Source organism: Ictalurus punctatus, chromosome 23, assembly GCF_001660625.3.
Source record: "Ictalurus punctatus breed USDA103 chromosome 23, Coco_2.0, whole genome shotgun sequence".
Classification (NCBI taxonomy): Eukaryota; Metazoa; Chordata; class Actinopteri; order Siluriformes; family Ictaluridae; genus Ictalurus; species Ictalurus punctatus.
In genome coordinates this window covers 19715865-19735244 of record NC_030438.2, presented here as the reverse complement: position 1 = coordinate 19735244, position 19380 = coordinate 19715865, and the positions used below count along the sequence as shown (strand labels likewise).

At 37.1% G+C, this 19380-nt stretch overlaps 3 protein-coding genes across 8 annotated transcripts; 1 reads left to right on the top strand and 2 right to left on the bottom strand.

Annotated features, from left to right (window-relative positions):
- Positions 1-606: 606 nt before the first annotated feature.
- LOC108256272 (myeloid cell surface antigen CD33) lies at positions 607-4841 on the top strand. Its single transcript, XM_053674791.1, has 5 exons — positions 607-843; positions 2761-3132; positions 3378-3632; positions 3784-3865; positions 3985-4841. The coding sequence occupies exons 1-5, from the start codon at positions 801-803 to the stop codon at positions 4064-4066; spliced, it is 834 nt and encodes a 277-aa protein (XP_053530766.1). The 5' UTR covers positions 607-800; the 3' UTR covers positions 4067-4841.
- A 1303-nt stretch (positions 4842-6144) lies between these two features.
- LOC108256269 (uncharacterized) lies at positions 6145-10615 on the bottom strand. 5 transcript variants are annotated; one of them, XM_053674786.1, is made up of 9 exons: positions 10515-10615; positions 9269-9634; positions 8649-8903; positions 8526-8543; positions 8287-8374; positions 8025-8079; positions 7752-7888; positions 7452-7559; positions 6145-7260 (listed from the first exon to the last, which is right to left on the bottom strand). In XM_053674786.1, exons 1-8 carry the CDS (start codon positions 10549-10551, stop codon positions 7493-7495), a joined length of 1023 nt encoding a protein of 340 aa, XP_053530761.1. In that variant the 5' UTR covers positions 10552-10615; the 3' UTR covers positions 6145-7260; positions 7452-7492. The 5 variants fall into 5 exon arrangements, with proteins under 5 accessions (XP_053530761.1, XP_053530762.1, XP_053530760.1 ...); XM_053674787.1 differs by having other exon boundaries at positions 7461-7559; XM_053674785.1 differs by having other exon boundaries at positions 6145-7559.
- A 1187-nt stretch (positions 10616-11802) lies between these two features.
- On the bottom strand, positions 11803-19359 carry LOC108256164 (carcinoembryonic antigen-related cell adhesion molecule 2). Of its 2 annotated transcripts, none has more exons than XM_053674783.1 (9): positions 19017-19359; positions 15632-15994; positions 15123-15377; positions 14614-14958; positions 13833-14087; positions 13596-13698; positions 13394-13448; positions 12642-12736; positions 11803-12322 (listed from the first exon to the last, which is right to left on the bottom strand). In XM_053674783.1, exons 1-9 carry the CDS (start codon positions 19057-19059, stop codon positions 12256-12258), a joined length of 1581 nt encoding a protein of 526 aa, XP_053530758.1. In that variant the 5' UTR covers positions 19060-19359; the 3' UTR covers positions 11803-12255. The 2 variants fall into 2 exon arrangements, with proteins under 2 accessions (XP_053530758.1, XP_053530757.1); XM_053674782.1 differs by having other exon boundaries at positions 12642-12745; positions 19017-19358.
- Positions 19360-19380: the final 21 nt, after the last annotated feature.

Genomic DNA, 19380 nt, shown 5'->3' with positions numbered 1-19380 from the left:
TGTGAAATAAACAGTTATGAAAATGTAGAAATGTAGAAATTAAAGTTAAAGCTCCAGTCCCATCCCGAAAATCCTGGAAAAAAAAAATCTATCGGTGCCTCAGTGACAACTTCGCTCAGATAAGCTGTCAATCACAGCTGTCAATCATGACGTCACCCCCTCGTTTTTATAGCATCAAATAACTAACTAAAATCAAACTTATTTAAAAAACAAACATTTGAACTTACATCAGCGTGATAAAAACTTTTTTTTTAATTGAAGTGTAATTTGATTGTTTAGTTTGTCTCAAGTCCCATTACATTACATGGAGAGGGCGGGGTTTATTACCTATACTGCATCCAGCCACCTGGGGGCGATCGAATAGTGATGGGAAGTTCGGATCATTTTACTTGTGTCATCCTTTCCATTAAAGCGTGTGTTCAGATGACACTCTGATGGATTTGATCTAAAGTAGATCATCAGGTTTTACACAAATCTGTGGAGTCCATGCCAGCTCGAGTGCGCACTGTCATTAAAGCACAAGAAGAACACAACAAATACTTAGAAATTCTGAAATTTACAAAAAAAATATTTACTTGTCACTCAAGAGTGTGTGTGTGTGTGTGTGTGTGTGTGTGGTCTCTCTCCATCTTCCTGTCATCGTGGTTTGGCACTTTTGTGGTGTTTCTGTTTGTACCCATGATGGGTACTTTTTTTTTCTTCTATGAACAGCTTTTAGTTCTTCCATATCATGACCAAGTCAGTAAACTCAGTATATAAACACACCCAACACTGAGAGTGAGGTTCTTCCTGAAGAAGAGATGAAGACGCTGCACTTGTCTGTGATTCTGCTCACGCTGTCCGGTATGAAACATCCTCTCACTCTTACACACTATTATTGTTCAGAGTTTTAACTGTTTTCTGATTGATGTAGCCGTGTGTACGCTCAGTTACTGATTATACACTTACACAACCACATTATACTGTCTAATGTCAGTGAACTATTAATTACAGTCTGAGAAAACATTACTAATAATAATTTCTAAAATTTTAAGTAAGAAACAGAAAACAGCATTAGTAATTAACTTGTTCAGGTTACATCTGGTTTTTGGTCCGTCCTTTGCACATATAGAACCAAGAATTTCCATTCATCCGGTATACAGCATATAAATAAATGAAGATATATCTATATATGTTTGTTTATTTTCTTCCAACGCTCTTTTTCTTCAACACACACACACAATTCTATTTTAAATGATTCTTTTAGTTTAGTGCAAGATTTTAATGTCATCAAAAAGACCTTCCAAAAGAAGCAAAAGATGACATATATGACTTTGACCCATCACAGGACTGGGGTACGCTGCTTCATCTTGAACCCAGGTTGTATATCATATAAATAGAACAGACAGACTTTCAAGGAGAGGTGTGACTTACAGTTCTCCATGTAGTCCGAGATTCAGGATTTTCAATTCATTTTAATCAGAGGAACTAGCAACGTGCTACTTGAGTATTCTCACTGGATACTCCATTACTCTTACTCAAGACATTATTAACATTATTAGTTTTACTGTTATTTGATTTATTATTTTTATAAATAGTTTTACTTAATTTTTGGATAATCTACCCACCTCTGACTACAAGGTATACAAGGTATATATATATATATATATATATATATATATATATATATATATATATGTATAAACATTTTACACATTCTTGTTGTTCAATAGAATTAGAACTTAGGTCCTAAGAACTGAATAGTAATGCTCAATATAGCTCACAGTTCCACTTTTAGGGTCAATTTATAACGGGAAGGGTTCAAGTCTTATTTTTTAGGGGGTACCTAGATAAGTATAGTGTGCACGCAGAACATCTCAGGTTTGAGAGTTCTCTTATTTTTAATAGTGGGCAAGAAAGTGCATTTTTAAAAAAGAATCCCCTCATTTTTTGGTTGAATATTTCTGGTGGGGGACCAGATACGAACTTAAAATTTTGATTTTGTGCCTGTCCACTCTTGTTCCAGACTCTGGGACCTTGATTTCCAAATAAAAAGCAAAATTTACTTTCATCTTCCCCGTGATTGTGGTTGTGTGTACCCGAACCAGACTGAGAGATTAAAGCCTCAGGAAACCTTCGCAGGTGTTTTGAGTTAATGAGCTGATTAGAACTCTTCTCAGGTCAACATTTCTGTATCATGAATTCTTTATAAGAATATTTTGAGATACGGGAAATTTTGAGATAAGCCGTAATCATCGAGATTAAAACAAAAAAACGCTCGAAATATTTCATTTCCTGTGTAGTGAATCCAGAATATATATGAAAGTTCCACTTTTTCAATTAAATTATGGGGAAAAAAACTTTTCCACGATATACCTTGAATGATTTTAACGTGCACCTCTCTCTCTCTCTCTCTCTCTCTCTCTATATATATATATATATATATATATATATATATATATATATATATATATATATATATATATATATCATTAACTCAAAACACCTGCAAAGGTTTCCTGAGGCTTTAATCTCTCAGTCTGGTTCAGTACACACAACCACAATCACGGGGAAGATGAAAGTAAATTTTGCATTTTATATGCATTATATATATATGTGTATATATATATGTGTATATATATATATATATATATATATATATATATATATATATATATATATATATATACACAGAGAGAGAGAGAGAGAGAGAGAGAGAGAGAGAGAGATAGATAACAATATAATCAATCTCTGTTAATCTCCATTTATTTCTCTACACAGGTGTTCTCCCTCAGGACAGTGAATGGGGTGTGAAATATCCTAATAGTCCGATCTGTGCTGTGACAGGATTCAGTGTCTCCATTCCCTGTAGTTATTTTTATCCAACATCAAATCCCAGAATTCAGGTGACACAAATGCTTTGGTGCTCAATGAAATCAAACAGAGAAGGGTGTACAGACCCACCGTATGTTTATAACAGCTCATCAATCACCACATCAGACTTTGAGTACGCTGGAGACAACAAATCAGACTGCACTTTGTTAATCCACAATGTACAGTTCAGTTATTCTGGAGAGTACAGATTCAGATTTATAACTGATAATCCCAGTGACAGATACACAGGTAAACCTGGAGTGCTTCTACAAGTTGCAGGTAAATTTTAATAATTAAAATAATAATCCAAATTATTCCTCATCTTCATAATTTACTTTCCTCCCTTATAGAAATACATTAAATAATTTTGTGGACATCTTTCTCTTTGTGAACCGTGAAAGTAAATTTTATTTAATTTTTTTAAAATGTCATTTAGTTGATGTTTATTATTCAATAACTAGATTTCTATCTGTGTGAGAAATCCTGAGTGACTGACGTGGAGTCTTTCCTGCTCTCTGAAAAAGATTTAAAGGTGTCACTAATCAGGCTCAGTGGAATCGGAACCCTTAAACAAGGAGACTCGTTAAATCTGATGTGTGATGTGGACTGCACACAAAGTTCCTCACAGTTTGTGTGGTCTAAGAACAACGAGCGCTTAAATACATCAGGACGCGTTCTTCACTTTCCTGCTGTAACCGTGAGGGATTCTGGGAGTTACACCTGCACTTGGAAAACCAACATGACGTCAGGATCTGAAATGATCAGCCTTCACGTCGAGGGTGGGTCCATCTGCTCACATCACTCCTGAAGGTTCAGTAAATAAAGAAGGAGAAATAGATCACGATGTGCATGTACAGTACACTCCTACAGAGACTGGTTTGTGTTCAGTTAAATATACACGTTAAATTCTCGTTTCTTTTTTTTTTGCAGGTGAAATTTTTAATTCATGCCTGTTATGGATCACTCCTTTGGTGACAGCTGGACTCATTCTGTTGGTTGTGATTTACATCAGGTGGTATAACTCAGAATATTTTCATACATTACAATTCATTAAAAGTCTTTTTTTTTTTAAATAACATTGTTATCAATGTGCATTTTGTGTCTCTTAAATGAGTTTGTGTGTGATTGCAGGTGCGTCCACACTCAGCAGCTGAAGAACGAAGATCCAGACATCTACACCACAGTACAGTACATTACATTACATTCACCATGAATGATCACACTTTCACACCTCAGTTACTTCATTCCAGACTTCTGCATGTGAATTTCCCCTGAGAGCAGAAAGCAAAAAGACATGAGCTTGTTATTTCTCTATAGCAATCTCAAAAATAATGTGTGTTGCCAGTCATTTCCTCACCCGTTTCTCTTTTTCTCCCCCCCCCCCCCCCCCCTCTCTCGACGCTAATAAGACAGAAATCTTTTATCAGACGGAAATCATTCATCAGATAAGGAAAGCTCTTCTCAAGCAGCAGGATATGCAATTGATTCAAAGATGTTAAAAAATAACCTCAAGCGCATGTTTCTGACACATTAAATGTCCTCATTTTAATGATTACTAGCAGCAGTGATGTTACTGATTTTTACAGACTCAGGAACTTTCTGTGAAGAACACAGGTGTTCCTTGTACATTGAAATCCTTAGTTTTCATGTTTTTTTTTATGCATGCTGCAGTAGAAAAAAAATATTAATTAAAATAAGAATAGTGTTTAAAGAATTGTGAAAGGTGTTGTACAAGTAAGAATTGTTAAAACTATGTTATTAAAATAACAGTGGTGGTAAATAACAAATCTATACAGTAAATGTATTCTCATTTTTCACATTTACATGAGGTGTTGTGCAACTTAACATATTGTATATCTGCAATATTAATGCGAACTTGCTGTAGTCATTATGCTCATTGTTAAATGAATGTTTGCCTGCTACGGCTTGACTTTCACGTGAATAAAGTTTTTATTATTACTAACCAGTGTTTTCACTGACCAACTTAATTGTATTTTGTCAATATAAACATATTTAGAATTTGATGCCTTCAACACACTCAAAGAAAGTTGGGACAGAGGCATGTTTAGCACTGTGTTACATCGGCCTTCCTTTTAATTACACGTTTTAATCGTTTGGGAACTGAGGATAATAAATGTTGTAACTACACAAGTGGGATTTTTGCCCATTCTTGCTTGACACAAGACTTCAGCTACTTAACAGTCCATGGACGCCGTTGTCTGATTCTCCTCTTCATGATCCGCCATAGGAGAGACAGAAAAAAAAGAAAAAAAAGAAAAAGATAAAAACACAAAAAGCCACTATGAACACGTGGTGATGTACCTGAACTAGAAAACAAAACATGAAACAATACATAAACGACAGGAGAGCATAACGTGACCACATAAGACAATCAAATCAAGACAAGAAGTGCAGTGCAAACTGTGACTATACAATGTGTATATATACACACGCACAAGTACCTAGTTTTTTTTTTTACCCTGTTCTCTTAAGTGTTCAATAAAAAAGAACAATGTCGCCATCTAGTGGTGGAAACCTGAAGCTCCGTACAGTACACAATATTGTGTGAACAGAATATATAGATTTATTTCCTGTTGTTTTCCCCCCTTCAAACAGCTGTATTTATTTATATTTATATTTTATTATCAGCTTTAAATAATGTATTTTTGATTCCTGTATTAGCTTTCGATTAAAAGGTGTTATAGTAGATGTTTGTTACTTTTACAAATAACCTGGAAGATCTGTAAAACATGGTAAAATATAACGGTTTAAGGCATGGCCTCAGGACAAGTACATTAAGAGGTTGAGAAAACCTGTTTGGAAAACTGATTTCCAGGCTGGAATACTTCCTGTCAGTAATTTTATACACACTCCACAGACCACTGGAGATCCTGAGGTGGAGCGTCACAAACATTGGTGGGAATCATTCAAATGTCAAACCCACCCAACTGTTACCCTTACTGCACCTTTAATGATGAAATGATTTAACTACATTTACCTCAGAATTTTTGATGCAACTGTAGGTTCAAGAAGAGAATCTTGCCTTTGCAAAACTATACATTTATTCCTGTAGCTTTAAGGAACTGTGCACTGGCGTTGGTGTTTGATGACCTGTTATAAACTGGTCATACGAAGGCATTTACACTTGTCCATGTGCGAGTTCATAACCATGCAGTGAACTAAATCCCCCGACCTCAGTATACAGGAAACCTGGGCAAAATGTGTGAGCCACATGTAACACTCACGTGACACGTTATCAGCTTTACATACATGATCACACAAGACCCTAGATTTCTAGCATACAGATTAGCTTCTATTGATTTATTGTTGATAAAGTGATATGTCCCATGACACAGCCATTGTTTAAGAAACAAATGTTTAAAGGGAACCCTGACTATGAATTGCTTATAATGTCAGCGTTAATCTAATGGCTTATGGTTTATTAGATTAACACTGACATCCGCTATATAAATCTGCTATACAAAAACACGTTAGATGTCAGGATTTTTTGTTTTTTTTTTATTTTTTTATTTATGTTATTTTTACATCATCGACTCAGGGTGCACTGCGCATGTCACGTAATGGCGCCCTCTGTATGTTAAACTATGTATTAAATATTAAGGCTTTTTAAAGTAATGAACATATTACATATGTTTCTAACAACGTATTTTAATAGGAGAGGGCAATTATTGCGTGTTAAGGCCTACATGTCTTCAGAGTCGGGGTTCCTTTTAAGGTTTTCATGCAGAATCCCACAATCCATTTTTTTTAAAAGCAGAACTACTAATATTTACTATTTTCTCTATACAATAAACAAAACAAAAGCTCGTACCTAAAAAAAGAAACATTTTAACTTAAAGATACTGTGAATTTTTGTGTTTTAGAAAATCATTTACATTAACGGTTACAGAGCATCAATCATTAGAGTATCATTCTTTAGGGAGAAAAGGCAGCATAATCTTCACTGTGTTAGCGTGGGTTTCTTCAAGGTTCTCCAGTTTCCTCCCACTTTCTGAAAAGCATGCCGGTAGGTAGACTGGCTACGTTAAATTTCTCCTAGGTGTGAATGAGTGTGTGAATGCGTGTGTGAATGAGTGTGTGAATGAGTGTATGAATGAGTGTGTGAATGCGTGTGTGAATGCGTGTGTGAATGAGTGTGTGAATGAGTGTGTGAATGCGTGTGTGAATGCGTGTGTGAATGCGTGTGTGAATGCGTGTGTGAATGCGTGTGTGAATGCGTGTGTGAATGCGTGTGTGAATGCGTGTGTGAATGCGTGTGTACACGGTGCCCTGCAATGGACTGCCGTCAGATCCAGGGTGAATTTATTCCAGCTTTGCTCCCAGTATTCCCAGGATAGACTCTGGATCCACCAGGAGCCTGACCAGGATAAAGCGCTTACCGAAAGTCTGTTTCCCAAAACAACACAATTATTAAAGGAAAAAATTAGCTTCAGTGATTATTAAAACAAATTCAGTTGTAAAGGCAATCTCCTATCCAAGTGTACGTTTAAAGCAAACAGCTGGACACTTTATATGACATTAATAAGCCCTAAAATGACACACATTTTATTTTAACGTCCCACAAGGGGAATATTTACAGGCCTCACGGTGTCTGGTTGAATGAGATGTACAAATGTGATCAGGTGTTTTTGACAGTGCTGTAGATAACACTGTCATCCTCCTCCTGTCGTTCAGTGTGGACACGTCTGAAACCCAAGCCACAGGACACACACGTGTTAATTGTTATGAAGTGTTAAATATCATATTTAACAGCATTGTGACTTGTGAACTTTTACAATTCCCCATTCATCTGAATCCAATCTATCACAGTTTTCCGTAACATCTGATACTGAATCATATGTGTTAGGTGATTAGTATGTGACTGCACTAGCTCGTACCCTTGCTCAAGTTTCTTGTCTTTGACAAACACAGTCGCATAAGTCACTTCCTCTGTGTGCAACGTTTCATCATCCAGTTGAGGAACGTTGTTTATTTGTGGCTTTGTCGGTTTATCATGTGTTTTTTCTCCAGCCTGCTAAAATAAGAAGTACAATTATCACCACCGCTTCTAAAGTGTTCCTGTGTTCACGCTCACGTTATCGCTGTGCTAGAACTCGGAAAACCCTAAACTGTCCAGTGCTGAGTTTGTGATTTCTTTTTAAAGGTCATACCTGTGCTTTCTCTGCGCCTTTCCCACTGTTTTCTTCTTCAGCTTCTACTCTCTTCCTAACGGAAGCAGAAACACACAGTTCACAGGTACGGCTTTTAGAATATACAGTGTCCTGTCCACCGTGGCAGCTTTTTCCCAAATGGAATGTAGGGTTGGGGTTAACAATATTTTGATTTGTCCATCATAGCAATGATAGTAAATATTGAAGTACATCAAATCACCAATAATTTGATCTCAGTTTAGTCACGTATGTAAAGTCTCACCTCCCGTGGTTAATCACAGCTGCCACAATCACCAAAATCACAGCAACAATCACCAGAACAATGATCCAGATGTGCCACTGAGCAAAATCTTCAAAAAAGAAAAGACGTCAACAGTATGTAACTAAACACGTCACTTTCTACAGGAGTGTAAGAGCTCGTCATGATACATTTTTCTTTAGAAAACAGTAGAGACAGTCTGATATTTAAACTTCAGGAGTGTTGTGAGCAGATGGACCCACCTCTTTCAGGGTTTTCACCTGTTAAAGAAAAAAACAATATTGAATTTACATGTGAATATTTAACTTTATTTCCTTCAGTAATCATTCGAGACATTCAGGAGTGATGTGAACAGATGGACCCACCCTCGACGAGAAGGCTGATCGTTTCAGATCCTGACGCCCTGTTGGTTTTCCAAGTGCAGGTGTAATTCCCAGAATCCCTCACGGTTACAGCAGGAAAGTGAAGAACGCGTCCTGATGTATTTAAGCGCTCGTTGTTCTTAGACCACACAAACTGTGAGGAACTTTGTGTGCAGTTCACATCACACGTCAGATTTAATGAGTCTCCTTGTTTAAGGGTTCCGTTTCCACTGAGCCTGATTAGTGACACCTTTAAATCTTTTTCAGAGAGCAGGAAAGACTCCACGTCGGTCACTCGGGACTGAGAGGGTGTTAATCATTATAATACAGTCGAGTCATAAAGTATCAAACAATACTCAATCATTCTTCACTAATATGAGTCCAAATTTATGTATCTATTGTCTTGAAGCCTTTATTCATTGATCATAATTGACTAGCAGGATATTAAGTAGACAAGTAGATTCATTAATTAAACAAACAAACAAACAAACAAATAAATAAATACTGGACATGATTCAAAAAGAATACTACATTTGCAAGATTTACAGAATAATCCAGTAAAGAAAGTAAGGTATACAAATGTAATAATAATTTGGATTTTTATTTTAATGATTAAAAATTACCTGCAACTTGTAGAATCGGTCCAGGTACACCTGTGAATCTTCCACTGGGCACATTAGTTATAAATCTGAATCTGTACTCTCCAGAATAACTGAACTGTACATTGTGGATTAACAAAGTGCAGTCTGATTTGTCGTCTCCAGCGTACTCAAAGTCTGATGTGGTGATTGATGCGCTGTCATAAACATACGGGGGGTTTATACACACGTCTGTGTTTGAGTTCATTGAGCACCAAAGCTTTTGTGTCACTTGATAATTGTGCTGTGGATAAAAATAACTACAGGGAATGGAGACACTGAATCCTCTCACAGCACAGATCGGATTATCCGGATATTTCACACCCAATCCCCTGTCCTGAGTGAGAACACCTGCAAAACATGTGATGCAAAATCAATTGAAGTTTTATTTAATTATTTATTTTAATCAAATCTCTCTTTAAACTCAATCTCTTGTCAGTAAACAATGCCACCTGCGTAAAAATCTCCTTTGACTCCTCAGCTCCAAAACTAAGGGTCTTTGGCATTGTGCATCAGTTAGTGTGTGTTAGGTGTTCATGTAGTCGCTGTTTTAATGAGGCAGAAGATTAACGCTCATTGGACAACAGGCTTTTAAGATTTTAGTTCAAGAGTCAGGGAACTAAAAAAGGTCTCTTTAGCCTGTCATGGTACAGTAAAGTCAATTAGCTGTTAATTATTAGGCTTAGAGTTCAAATCCCTGTGAATGAGTGTTAGAACATGTGCATTAATATAAACCTCTCATTACAGCCTATCATCATGTACGTAATGTAGTGAGTGTGACGTGTACACACTTCCGGTCTGTCGACCCCTATCACCCGATAAATCATATCTGCTATGTTATATAATTATACATTACACAATGTACAGTTATTTTTTACATTATTTGTGTAACATAATGCATGATTCTGCCCTCAGTGGAAAATTCAGAAGTATCTGAGAGGCGGTGGATTTCAGGTTTGAACCCCACTAAAATATTTTATATCAGTTCCAAGTGCTTATTCATACACCAGACAGGTACACTGATGATATTTATAGTTTTGAAATGTCACAACACCACAATAATTCTTATTGCATCTTCATTAACGAAGCTTAAGTCAAGTTCTTGATCAGAAACGAATGAAGAGTTAATTATTATTTTAAAGTACTTAATACAGTATTCAGTAACTGAAGGTACACACTGCAACATTAATCAGCAAAAAGTTCAAACCCAAGAGTGAAATATTGTTCATACCAGACAGCGTGAGCGTGAACAAGTACAGCGTCTTCATCGCTTCTTCACCAAGAACTGCACACAGCAGCTTTGTTTCTGCTCAGTGATTTGGTAACTATAAGTGAGAACTGAAAGAAGTTCCTCAAAAAAAAAAAGTGATTACAACACTTTTGGGGATGTAGCTGGAGGCATCATGCACAATTTTTAAGTGACACATGCACTCCATTACAACTATTTAATTTAATATAAGTATCATTATAAAGCCAGTGGAGAATCTACTCTGGTCCCTCAGAGATCTGTTTGCTAACATTGGGCTAAATCTTTCTGCTAGTACTTGGTATCTGAGACCATCATGCTCATTTTTACAACAATATTTAGTTCTGTTGTTTTAAACCACTGTATGGTTAAAAGAGCTACAGCAGGTTTGTAGATTTTTCCAAGATGGAGCTATTCATTACTGAATGGAGTGCATTAGCGGAATTGGCGACACGGAACGGCCGATTTCGCAAATGAATTACTTCATTTCTGTGTTTGGATTTTTATATATATATATATATATATATATATATATATATATATATATATATATATATATAGAGAGAGAGAGAGAGAGAGAGAGAGAGAGAGAGAGAGAGAGATCCCTTTCAGCAAATAAGACATCTGACTAAATATGCATATATGTACATATTTAATAAAACCAGGTTCTTCATACATGACTGATCAAAAGTTTGTGGACACTCAACTGAATTGTTTCTCATGATGTTAAAAACCTTTTGATCTGAAGGTGTATGATTAAATGTGTGAAATCGGTGTTGAAGACAAAAATATAATCATGCCGACGTGTTAATTCTTTCATTAGAAAACTAACATTTTATTTACAAAAAAATTTTAAACTGATGACTCGGAGCGAAATTTTCCGAAAAGCAGACGATAAGTGTCCAGCGTCGGTGGGAACTCCTTTACTACTGTTTAAAAAGCATCTCAGGGAAATTCCTCAAGAAATTGGGTGAGAAAATGCCAAGAATACATTTCTGCAAATTCTAGGCAAAAAGCACATCTACTTTGAAGATGTTAAAATATCAAATTATTTTGTTTTATTTTGGATTTTTTTTTATAAATAAGATTTATAAAGGAAATTTAAATGTCTATTATAATGACACATACATGTACATATCAGGAAACAAGCTCAGGGATACGTGACGTGACGTGATTGTGAAGTGGGCAGGGCATAAAGACTTCTTTACAGCTGCTAAGTTTATGATAATGTGGTGGTCCTGAGTGGGTAAAAAGTGAACTAAACTTTTTTCTGTAGATTTTTGATATGTTTATTACTACAGTTTAAGACAAACAAAGAAGAAAATGCAAATGTAATATATTATCAAAGCTCTTAACTAATGTCATCTCCAACATTACAACCAGTCTTTATAATTACAGCTGCAGGTCATAGGAAGTTCAAATCTGTGGTGTCCAGATGAGATTATCTACTGCAGCAGGAATGTGAGGTGGACCTGTAGAAAGCTCTAAGATGAAGAAGCAGGAGTAGAGCATTTAGGATTGATCAAGAAGAAGGAGTGTGTCAGGATCACATCACACTGGGCAGCAGGAGTGTGTGTAAAACATCCTCTTCACCAGCAGGTGTCACCACTGTGCACTCTGAATCCATCTTCTAGTAGCGTGCCAGGTTGCATAGTCACACGCCTTTTTTTCCTTTTAAGCTGCCTGAGTAAAATAAGCGCCTCAAGATATGATGTCAAAGACGTGATCATTTTATTGTCACAGTACTGTAGATAACAGATATGTCCTCCTTCTTCTGCTCAGTGTGGACACGCCTGCAATCACACACAAACCCATTTATGAGCCGTGTATAGCATACACGTGTATAGCTAAGTTGTATTTAGCTAGTATGATTCGAGTTTACTCAAAACACTCTATTTATTAAACCATAATTCCATCTAATATTATTATAATTATTACAAACTGACAGAGGACTAAGCCTATATGTTAAATTAACAGGGTCTGCTAAGTCCCAATCCTAAATCATCAGTGTATTTTATGTTTATTTGAATAAATTATCCCTGTTTTTTGGATAAAGGAGCTGGCAAACAGTTAACCTGAACCTGCCTCTGTCTACACAGCATTAGTTCTTACCCATTGTTCAGATTGTTGTCTTTGATACACACAGATGCATAAGTCACATCCCCCTGCTGCGGCACTTCTTCATTGGGCAGAGGAAGCTGCTTTACCTGCGGGGACTCAAATTACCATTACAATAAAATAAATGATAAAGTGTGTCAACACGATTCAAAGAAGTATTTCTGACACAGCTACATTTCTCTCGGTTTTAAATAATTGATTATTGAATAATATTAAGAATAATATCGTTTTACATTTGATTTGAATAATAAAGTTGGTTCTTGGGAGTGAGCTCAGACTTTTAGTTTTGAAAAGATAAACACAGATAAAATCCATAAAATGTATTTAAGTTAGCATTCCTGTGCTCACATCCACCTCATTCAATCATTATTTAACATTCACATTGAAGCTGGAATGCTAATGGGGCGGTCCATTCTGAAGTAATGAAGCCTACACAGAGAACTTTGAAGTAGGAACACTCACGGCAGCTGATTTGGTTGGCTCCAAAAATAGTAACGTTAAGGTGCTTATTTTAATGTATTAACTGACCAACTGATGGTCGTTTTTTTTCTCCTGAGGTTCTAACTGTGAGAGATTATATATCTGAAGAACATCGGCTTTAGAAAAAATGTCTAATGGTTATTTTCAACCCCTCTTACGTTGGAGGTTCTTTCAGAGTTATAAGTATGATGGGGTTTGGTTCTGATTATTTAAGAATGCAGTCTCTACTGTGCAGAACTAAGTGTCGACTATTAACTATGTCATACCTGTGTTTGCTCTCCAGCGTTTCTGCTGTTGTCTTCCGGAGCGTCGGGTTTCCTCCTGGCAGAAGCAGAAAGACGACACCTTAATTTAGATATCAGACCAGCCAGTGGACGGTGAAACCAGTGCACGAGGTAAACTTCAGAGGGGAGGAACAGAAACCACCAGCCTCGTTAAAACACTAAAATATCTAGGGCAGAATTTTACCTTCTGTTGCAAATCGCAGCTCCTAAGAGGACTAAGATGATGAAAATCACTCCAGATGTCACCACAGCAATGATCCAGTTTGGCTGATGATCAGGATTTTCACCTGTTGAGAAGAAAACAAGAAAAAACTGAACACAAGTCGCTTGCTACAGGAGTGTAGGGGCACATGATCGACTTCTTCCTTTCCTTCAGTAATCATTCGAGACATTCAGGAGTGATGTGAGCAGATGGACCCACCCTCGACGAGAAGGCTGATCGTTTCAGATCCTGACGTCATGTTGGTTTTCCAAGTGCAGGTGTAATTCCCAGAATCCCTCACGGTTACAGCAGGAAAGTGAAGAACGCGTCCTGATGTATTTAAGCGCTCGTTGTTCTTAGACCACACAAACTGTGAGGAACTTTGTGTGCACTTCACATCACACGTCAGATTTAACGAGTCTCCTTGTTTAAGGGTTCCGTTTCCACTGAGCCTGATTAGTGACACCTTTAAATCTTTTTCAGAGAGCAGGAAAGACTCCACGTCAGTCACTCAGGACTGAGAGGGTGTTAATCATTATAATACAGTCGAGTTCTACAATCTGAATCAACAACACGTTCTTATATAATGTGTTTCGTTAGTTTTTCTATTTTTATTAATATATGTTATATATAAAGTGTTATATCACAGCGCTGCTGAGTTCTGGACTGTGATTGGTCAGGAGGTGATTAATTTTCTATAACAGCAGCTCTGACAGTAGCGCAGCTACAAATCACAGGTTTATATTAATGCGCTTGTGCTGTTATGAGAAAATAATCAACTTCACGTCAGGCCGCATCACACCACCAGGTCAGTGATTATTTTCCAATAACAGCATGCCCCATCATCTTCTGTCCTTAATTTATTATCAGCTGAAAACATTTTTGATAACTGGTAGAATAAAATAATAAAAACACGCCTTCACAGTGGAATCTTATAGAAAGTTCATTATGCACATAAAGAATATATTATTTATTTGTTTTTTTAAAACATAGCATTTACCTGAAACTTGTAGGATCTGTCCAGGTTCACCTGTCCACATGTCACCGCTCACATTAGTTATGAATCTGAATCTGTACTCTCCAGAATAACTGAACTGTACATTGTGGATTAACAAAGTGCAGTCTGATTTGTCGTCTCCAGCGTACTCAAAGTCTGATGTGGTGATTGATGAGCTGTTATAAACATACGGGGGGTTTTCACACCCTCCTGTGTTTGAGTTCATTGAGCACCACAGCTTTTGTGTCACTTGATAATTGTGCTGTGGATAAGAATAACTACAGGGAATGGAGACACTGAATCCTCTCACAGCACAGATCGGCGTGGTATAATTCACACCCCAACCACCTACAAAATAAGAGTGTACATAAAGCAGTTACGATTTAAAAAGTTACAAAATATATATTTCTTTCAAGATCTACATTTGAGAAGAAGCACATACAGATCCTATCAATAACAATTTCTTAAAATGTTCCAACACACACAAAAATGTTATGAGCAGATGGACCCACCCTCGATGTGAAGGCTGATCGTTTCAGATCCTGACGCCCTGTTGGTTTTCCAAGTGCAGGTGTAATTCCCAGAATCCCTCACGGTTACAGCAGGAAAGTGAAGAACGCGTCCTGATGTATTTAAGCGCTCGTTGTTCTTAGACCACACAAACTGTGAGGAACTTTGTGTGCAGTTCACATCACACGTCAGATTTAACGAGTCTCCTTGTTTAAGGGTTCCGATTCCACTGAGCCTGATTAGTGACACCTTTAAATCTTTTTCAGAGAGCAGGAAAGACTCCACGTCAGTCACTCAGGATTTCTCACACAGATAGAAATCTAGTTATTGAATAATAAACATCAACTAAATGACATTTTATGATAAAATTAAAACTTGACTTGAATTTACTTTCACAGTTCATATAGAGAAAGATTATATAATGCATTTATTTAGCTGAGGAAGTTAAATAATGAGAATTATAAATAATTATGAATAATTTTCGATTTTTATTTTAATCATTAAAATTCACCTGCAACTTGTAGAGTCGCTCCAGGTTCACCTGTCCATTTTCCACTGGGATTATCAGTTATAAATCTGAATTTGTACACTCCAGAATAACTGAACTGTACATTGTGGATTAACAAAGTGCAGTTTGATTTGTTGTCTCCAGCGTACTCAAAGTCTGATGTGGTGATTGATGCGCTGTTATAAACATACGGGGGGTTTTGACACTTATCTGTGTTTGAGTTCATTGAGCACCACAGCATTTGTGTCACCTGAATATTGGGATTTGATGTTGGATAATAATAACTACAGGGAATGGGGACACTGAATCCTCTCACAGCACAGATCGGATTATCCGGATATTTCACACCCCAATCACTGAAAACACCTGCAGAATAAGTGTGTACATAAAGCAGTCAAGATTTGAAAAGATACATTTTTAAATATACAGTCATGTGAAAAAATAAGTACACCCCATGGAAATTGTTGGCTTTTTTGACATATTTGGACAAGCAAACATTAGATCATCTTTGAAATGATACCTATTAATAAAGTTGAATAAAACCACAAGGAACATTAGATTTTTCAATCATTTGTTTAACAGAAATATCAATAGATGTGATATTCTTATGTGGAAAAAGTACACCCTTGACCTCAGAAGCTAGTATTGCCCCCTTTAGCTGAAATAACTTCTTGTAGGCGTTTTGCATAATTGTCCTCCAGTCTCTGATATCGGCTTGCTGGAATTTTTCGCTCTTCCATGCAATATTCTTTCAGTTGTAAGATGTTTGAGGGTTTTCTGGCATGTTCTGCCCGTTTCAGATCCCCCCACAACATCTCAATGGGATTCATATCCGGGCTTTGACTCGGCCGTTCCATAACCCTCCATTTCTTCTTTTTCAGCCGTTCCTTGGTGGATATTCTCGTGTGAGTAGGATCATTGTCCTGTTGAAAGATCCACTTTCGGTTCAACTTCAACTTTCAGACAGACGGCCTCACGTTATCTTCAAGCACTGCTTGATATGATGCAGAATTCATAGCTGAATCAATGAATGCAAGCTGTCCAGTCCCTGAGGCAGTGAAGCAACCCCAAACCATAACATTTCCACCACCGTGCTTCACAGTCGGTATGAGGTGCTTCTCCTCAAAAGCTGTCTTTGGTCTGCACCGAACATGTCTGCCGTTACTGTGACCAAACAACTCTATATTTGATTCGTCTGTCCAGAGCACATTATTCCAAAAGGCCTGGTCTTTGCCTGTATGCTCGCTGGCAAACTGTAATCTTGCAAAGGCTTTTTCCTGACACGCCTCCCATACAGGTCAAATCTGTGCAATCTCGTTCTGATTGTAAGACTCACTAGCATATCCTGTGATGAAATATTGTGGTTCTTGGAGACTTCTTTTTGCATCAGACGGTCGCTCTTGGCCTGAATTTGCCAGGACGGTCGGTCCCGGTCTAATTGACAGCCGTTTGAAATCTGAGCCATTTGTAGATGATTTTCCTCACAGTGGAATGAGTATTTCAAATAATATGGAGATCTTTTTAACCCCCTCATAGGCATCCACAACCTTTTTTTTCTGAAGGCCTTACAGAACTCTTTAGATCGTGACATGACAACTGAGAGGGTGTTAATCATTATAATACAGTCACATCCTAAAGTCTGAATCCACCAGCAAGAACATGTTTTTTAATGTTCTGTGCTTTTAAAAAAATTATATTTCTTCAATAAGAATCCATCTTTCTGTTTTTTTTTTTCAAACTGTGTGAGCCACAACTAATACTCAAGAGACAGACCCCAAGTGCAGAGCAGATAAGGAGGATAAACAGAAACCTCCAAAACAGCAAATAAATAATAAGCTCAAGCCAAGACACTCTGCACTGGTTATGGAGAAAAGTAACAAATTGAAAAAGTACTCTCTTAAAATACACAAATTAAACAATCACCCAGAAACAGATTCAAAATCACAACCTCTGGGTTAGAAAGCAAAGACATTACCAGTGCACCACGAGGAGGACTGAAATTAAAAGGGGAGCTAGCTTTAAGAGCTATGAGGTCTGACACTCATCCTACAGCAGACCAAAACAAAGAAACCCAGATGAGCTAGCGAGAGCAGAAACAAAGGAGAAAATAAAGATATAAATTAAGGAGAAACCTGACTGCTCACTACAGAGAACTAACCAGGAAACAAAAGCCGATTTTCCCTCCCAGAGAAAGAACCTTGTAGTAAATTTCGAAATTCTGTCAGCAATTTGATTAAGAATTAAAATGATCAGGAGTGTGTTTCAGAGAGACCATATGAATTTAACCTGATCATCTAAACTTAATTACAGTATCCTCAGGGCATGGTTTGGGCGTGGAAAACGATGTGGTGATATCATAAACATCACAGTAGTTTAGGAAGTAACATTTACAATATATGTTGTACACACACACACACACACACACACCAACACACACATATACATGCTGGCACCACCTGCAGAGAATTTTTGTGAATTTTTCCAAACAACTCTCCTGTCGTCATTCCTCCTGATCGACCATGTTGGAGAGCGTTCCTAATATGCGAGTTCGGTGCAGTATGACTCTGTTCCCGTCCTGATTGTGAAACAAAACGTGATTGGTTGGAGTGCGAACGTGCCACAGTTGGTCAGTGCGATGTGGCGGTTATCCGATTGGCTTGAGTAGACGGTCAGTGGAGTCCAACTATTTGTGGATTTGAGTGCACTCTTGACGCTGGAAATGTTTCAAAATTCACAAACGCAAAGGAGACGATTCACAAATGAATACAAGGCAGAGTTGGGTTTGTGATCTCATTTTATTTATTTGTCAATTTAATTTATTTTTGTGAAACTACTGACATATATTTGTTGATCTCATTCGGTGCATTTGTGAATTTGTTTAATTTTTATAAATCTCACCACATTTATTTGTGGATCGTAATCTATTTATTTTTAATTATGAAACAATTCTAACCCCATAGTCTTTTACCCCAGTGTATGACGGCCTATAAAAGGAACCTGGTCTCCCGAATCATTGGGGAAAACAGCACAGCATGTACAAAATATAGCATAAAGCTCCTCACACAAAGACAGATGTAAGATGATGACAGATAATTCATTACATTTGGTTCCATTTCTTATTCATCAGTGTGTCTTTGACTTGCAATAGCAGTCGAGCATTATTAGCACGTTAAGAATGTACTAGTAATATATTTAAATGTAAAAATATCAAATAACATCTACACATCAGTTTAACCCGTCATTATTAGTCTCTGATCAGACACAGATTAATATGTCAGTATGTACCTGTGTATAGTCCAATACACACTGCAACATGAATCAGTGAAAAACTCACAACACTGAGCAATCATTATGTAGAAGAAACTGAGAGTGAGATGAGGTTTCATACCGGACAGCGTGAGTAGAATCGTAACCAGCTGAAGCATCTTCATCCCTGCTGTTAACAAATGTAGCTGTGATCAGCTTTGTGTCTGCATGTTCGCTTAGCTCACTGACCTGGTTATAATAAGTGGGCAGTCAAATGTGTTCCTATGAAAATACACAAAGAGGAAGTTTACCTGTGTGTACCAATAAATTTACACACGCTGATGGACGGTGAGGGGGTATATTAGTGCTACTGAGTAATGGTACTACTACCAGTAATGGTAACAATTTTAAAGGTTAGCTGATGGTTTGAAATGGTATTTGTAGTGGAAACCATTAGAAGTTATGTGATGGTTTCTACTGGGTTTTTTTCCACCCTGCTTTACATT

What these genes read in the sequence shown, in the direction of transcription:
- LOC108256272 (XM_053674791.1), top strand. Translation starts at nt 801, where the DNA reads ATGAAGACGCTGCACTTGTCTGTGATTCTGCTCACGCTGTCCG. An exon ending in AGTGCTTCTACAAGTTGCAG is followed by an intron (nt 3,133 to 3,377) that starts GTAAATTTTAAT and finishes TCTCTGAAAAAG; the next exon opens with ATTTAAAGGTGTCACTAATC. An exon ending in GATCAGCCTTCACGTCGAGG is followed by an intron (nt 3,633 to 3,783) that starts GTGGGTCCATCT and finishes TTTTTTTTGCAG; the next exon opens with GTGAAATTTTTAATTCATGC.
- LOC108256164 (XM_053674782.1), bottom strand. Translation starts at nt 19,059, where the DNA reads ATGAAGATGCTTCAGCTGGTTACGATTCTACTCACGCTGTCCG. An exon ending in ACAGATCCTACAAGTTTCAG is followed by an intron (nt 14,088 to 14,613) that starts GTAAATGCTATG and finishes TCTCTGAAAAAG; the next exon opens with ATTTAAAGGTGTCACTAATC. An exon ending in GATCAGCCTTCTCGTCGAGG is followed by an intron (nt 13,699 to 13,832) that starts GTGGGTCCATCT and finishes TCTTCTCAACAG; the next exon opens with GTGAAAATCCTGATCATCAG.
- LOC108256269 (XM_053674785.1), bottom strand. Translation starts at nt 10,551, where the DNA reads ATGAAGACGCTGTACTTGTTCACGCTCACGCTGTCTG. An exon ending in GTTCACGCTCACGCTGTCTG is followed by an intron (nt 9,635 to 10,514) that starts GTATGAACAATA and finishes CATGTTTTGCAG; the next exon opens with GTGTTCTCACTCAGGACAGG. An exon ending in GACAAGAAACTTGAGCAAGG is followed by an intron (nt 7,560 to 7,751) that starts GTACGAGCTAGT and finishes CTTGGGTTTCAG; the next exon opens with ACGTGTCCACACTGAACGAC.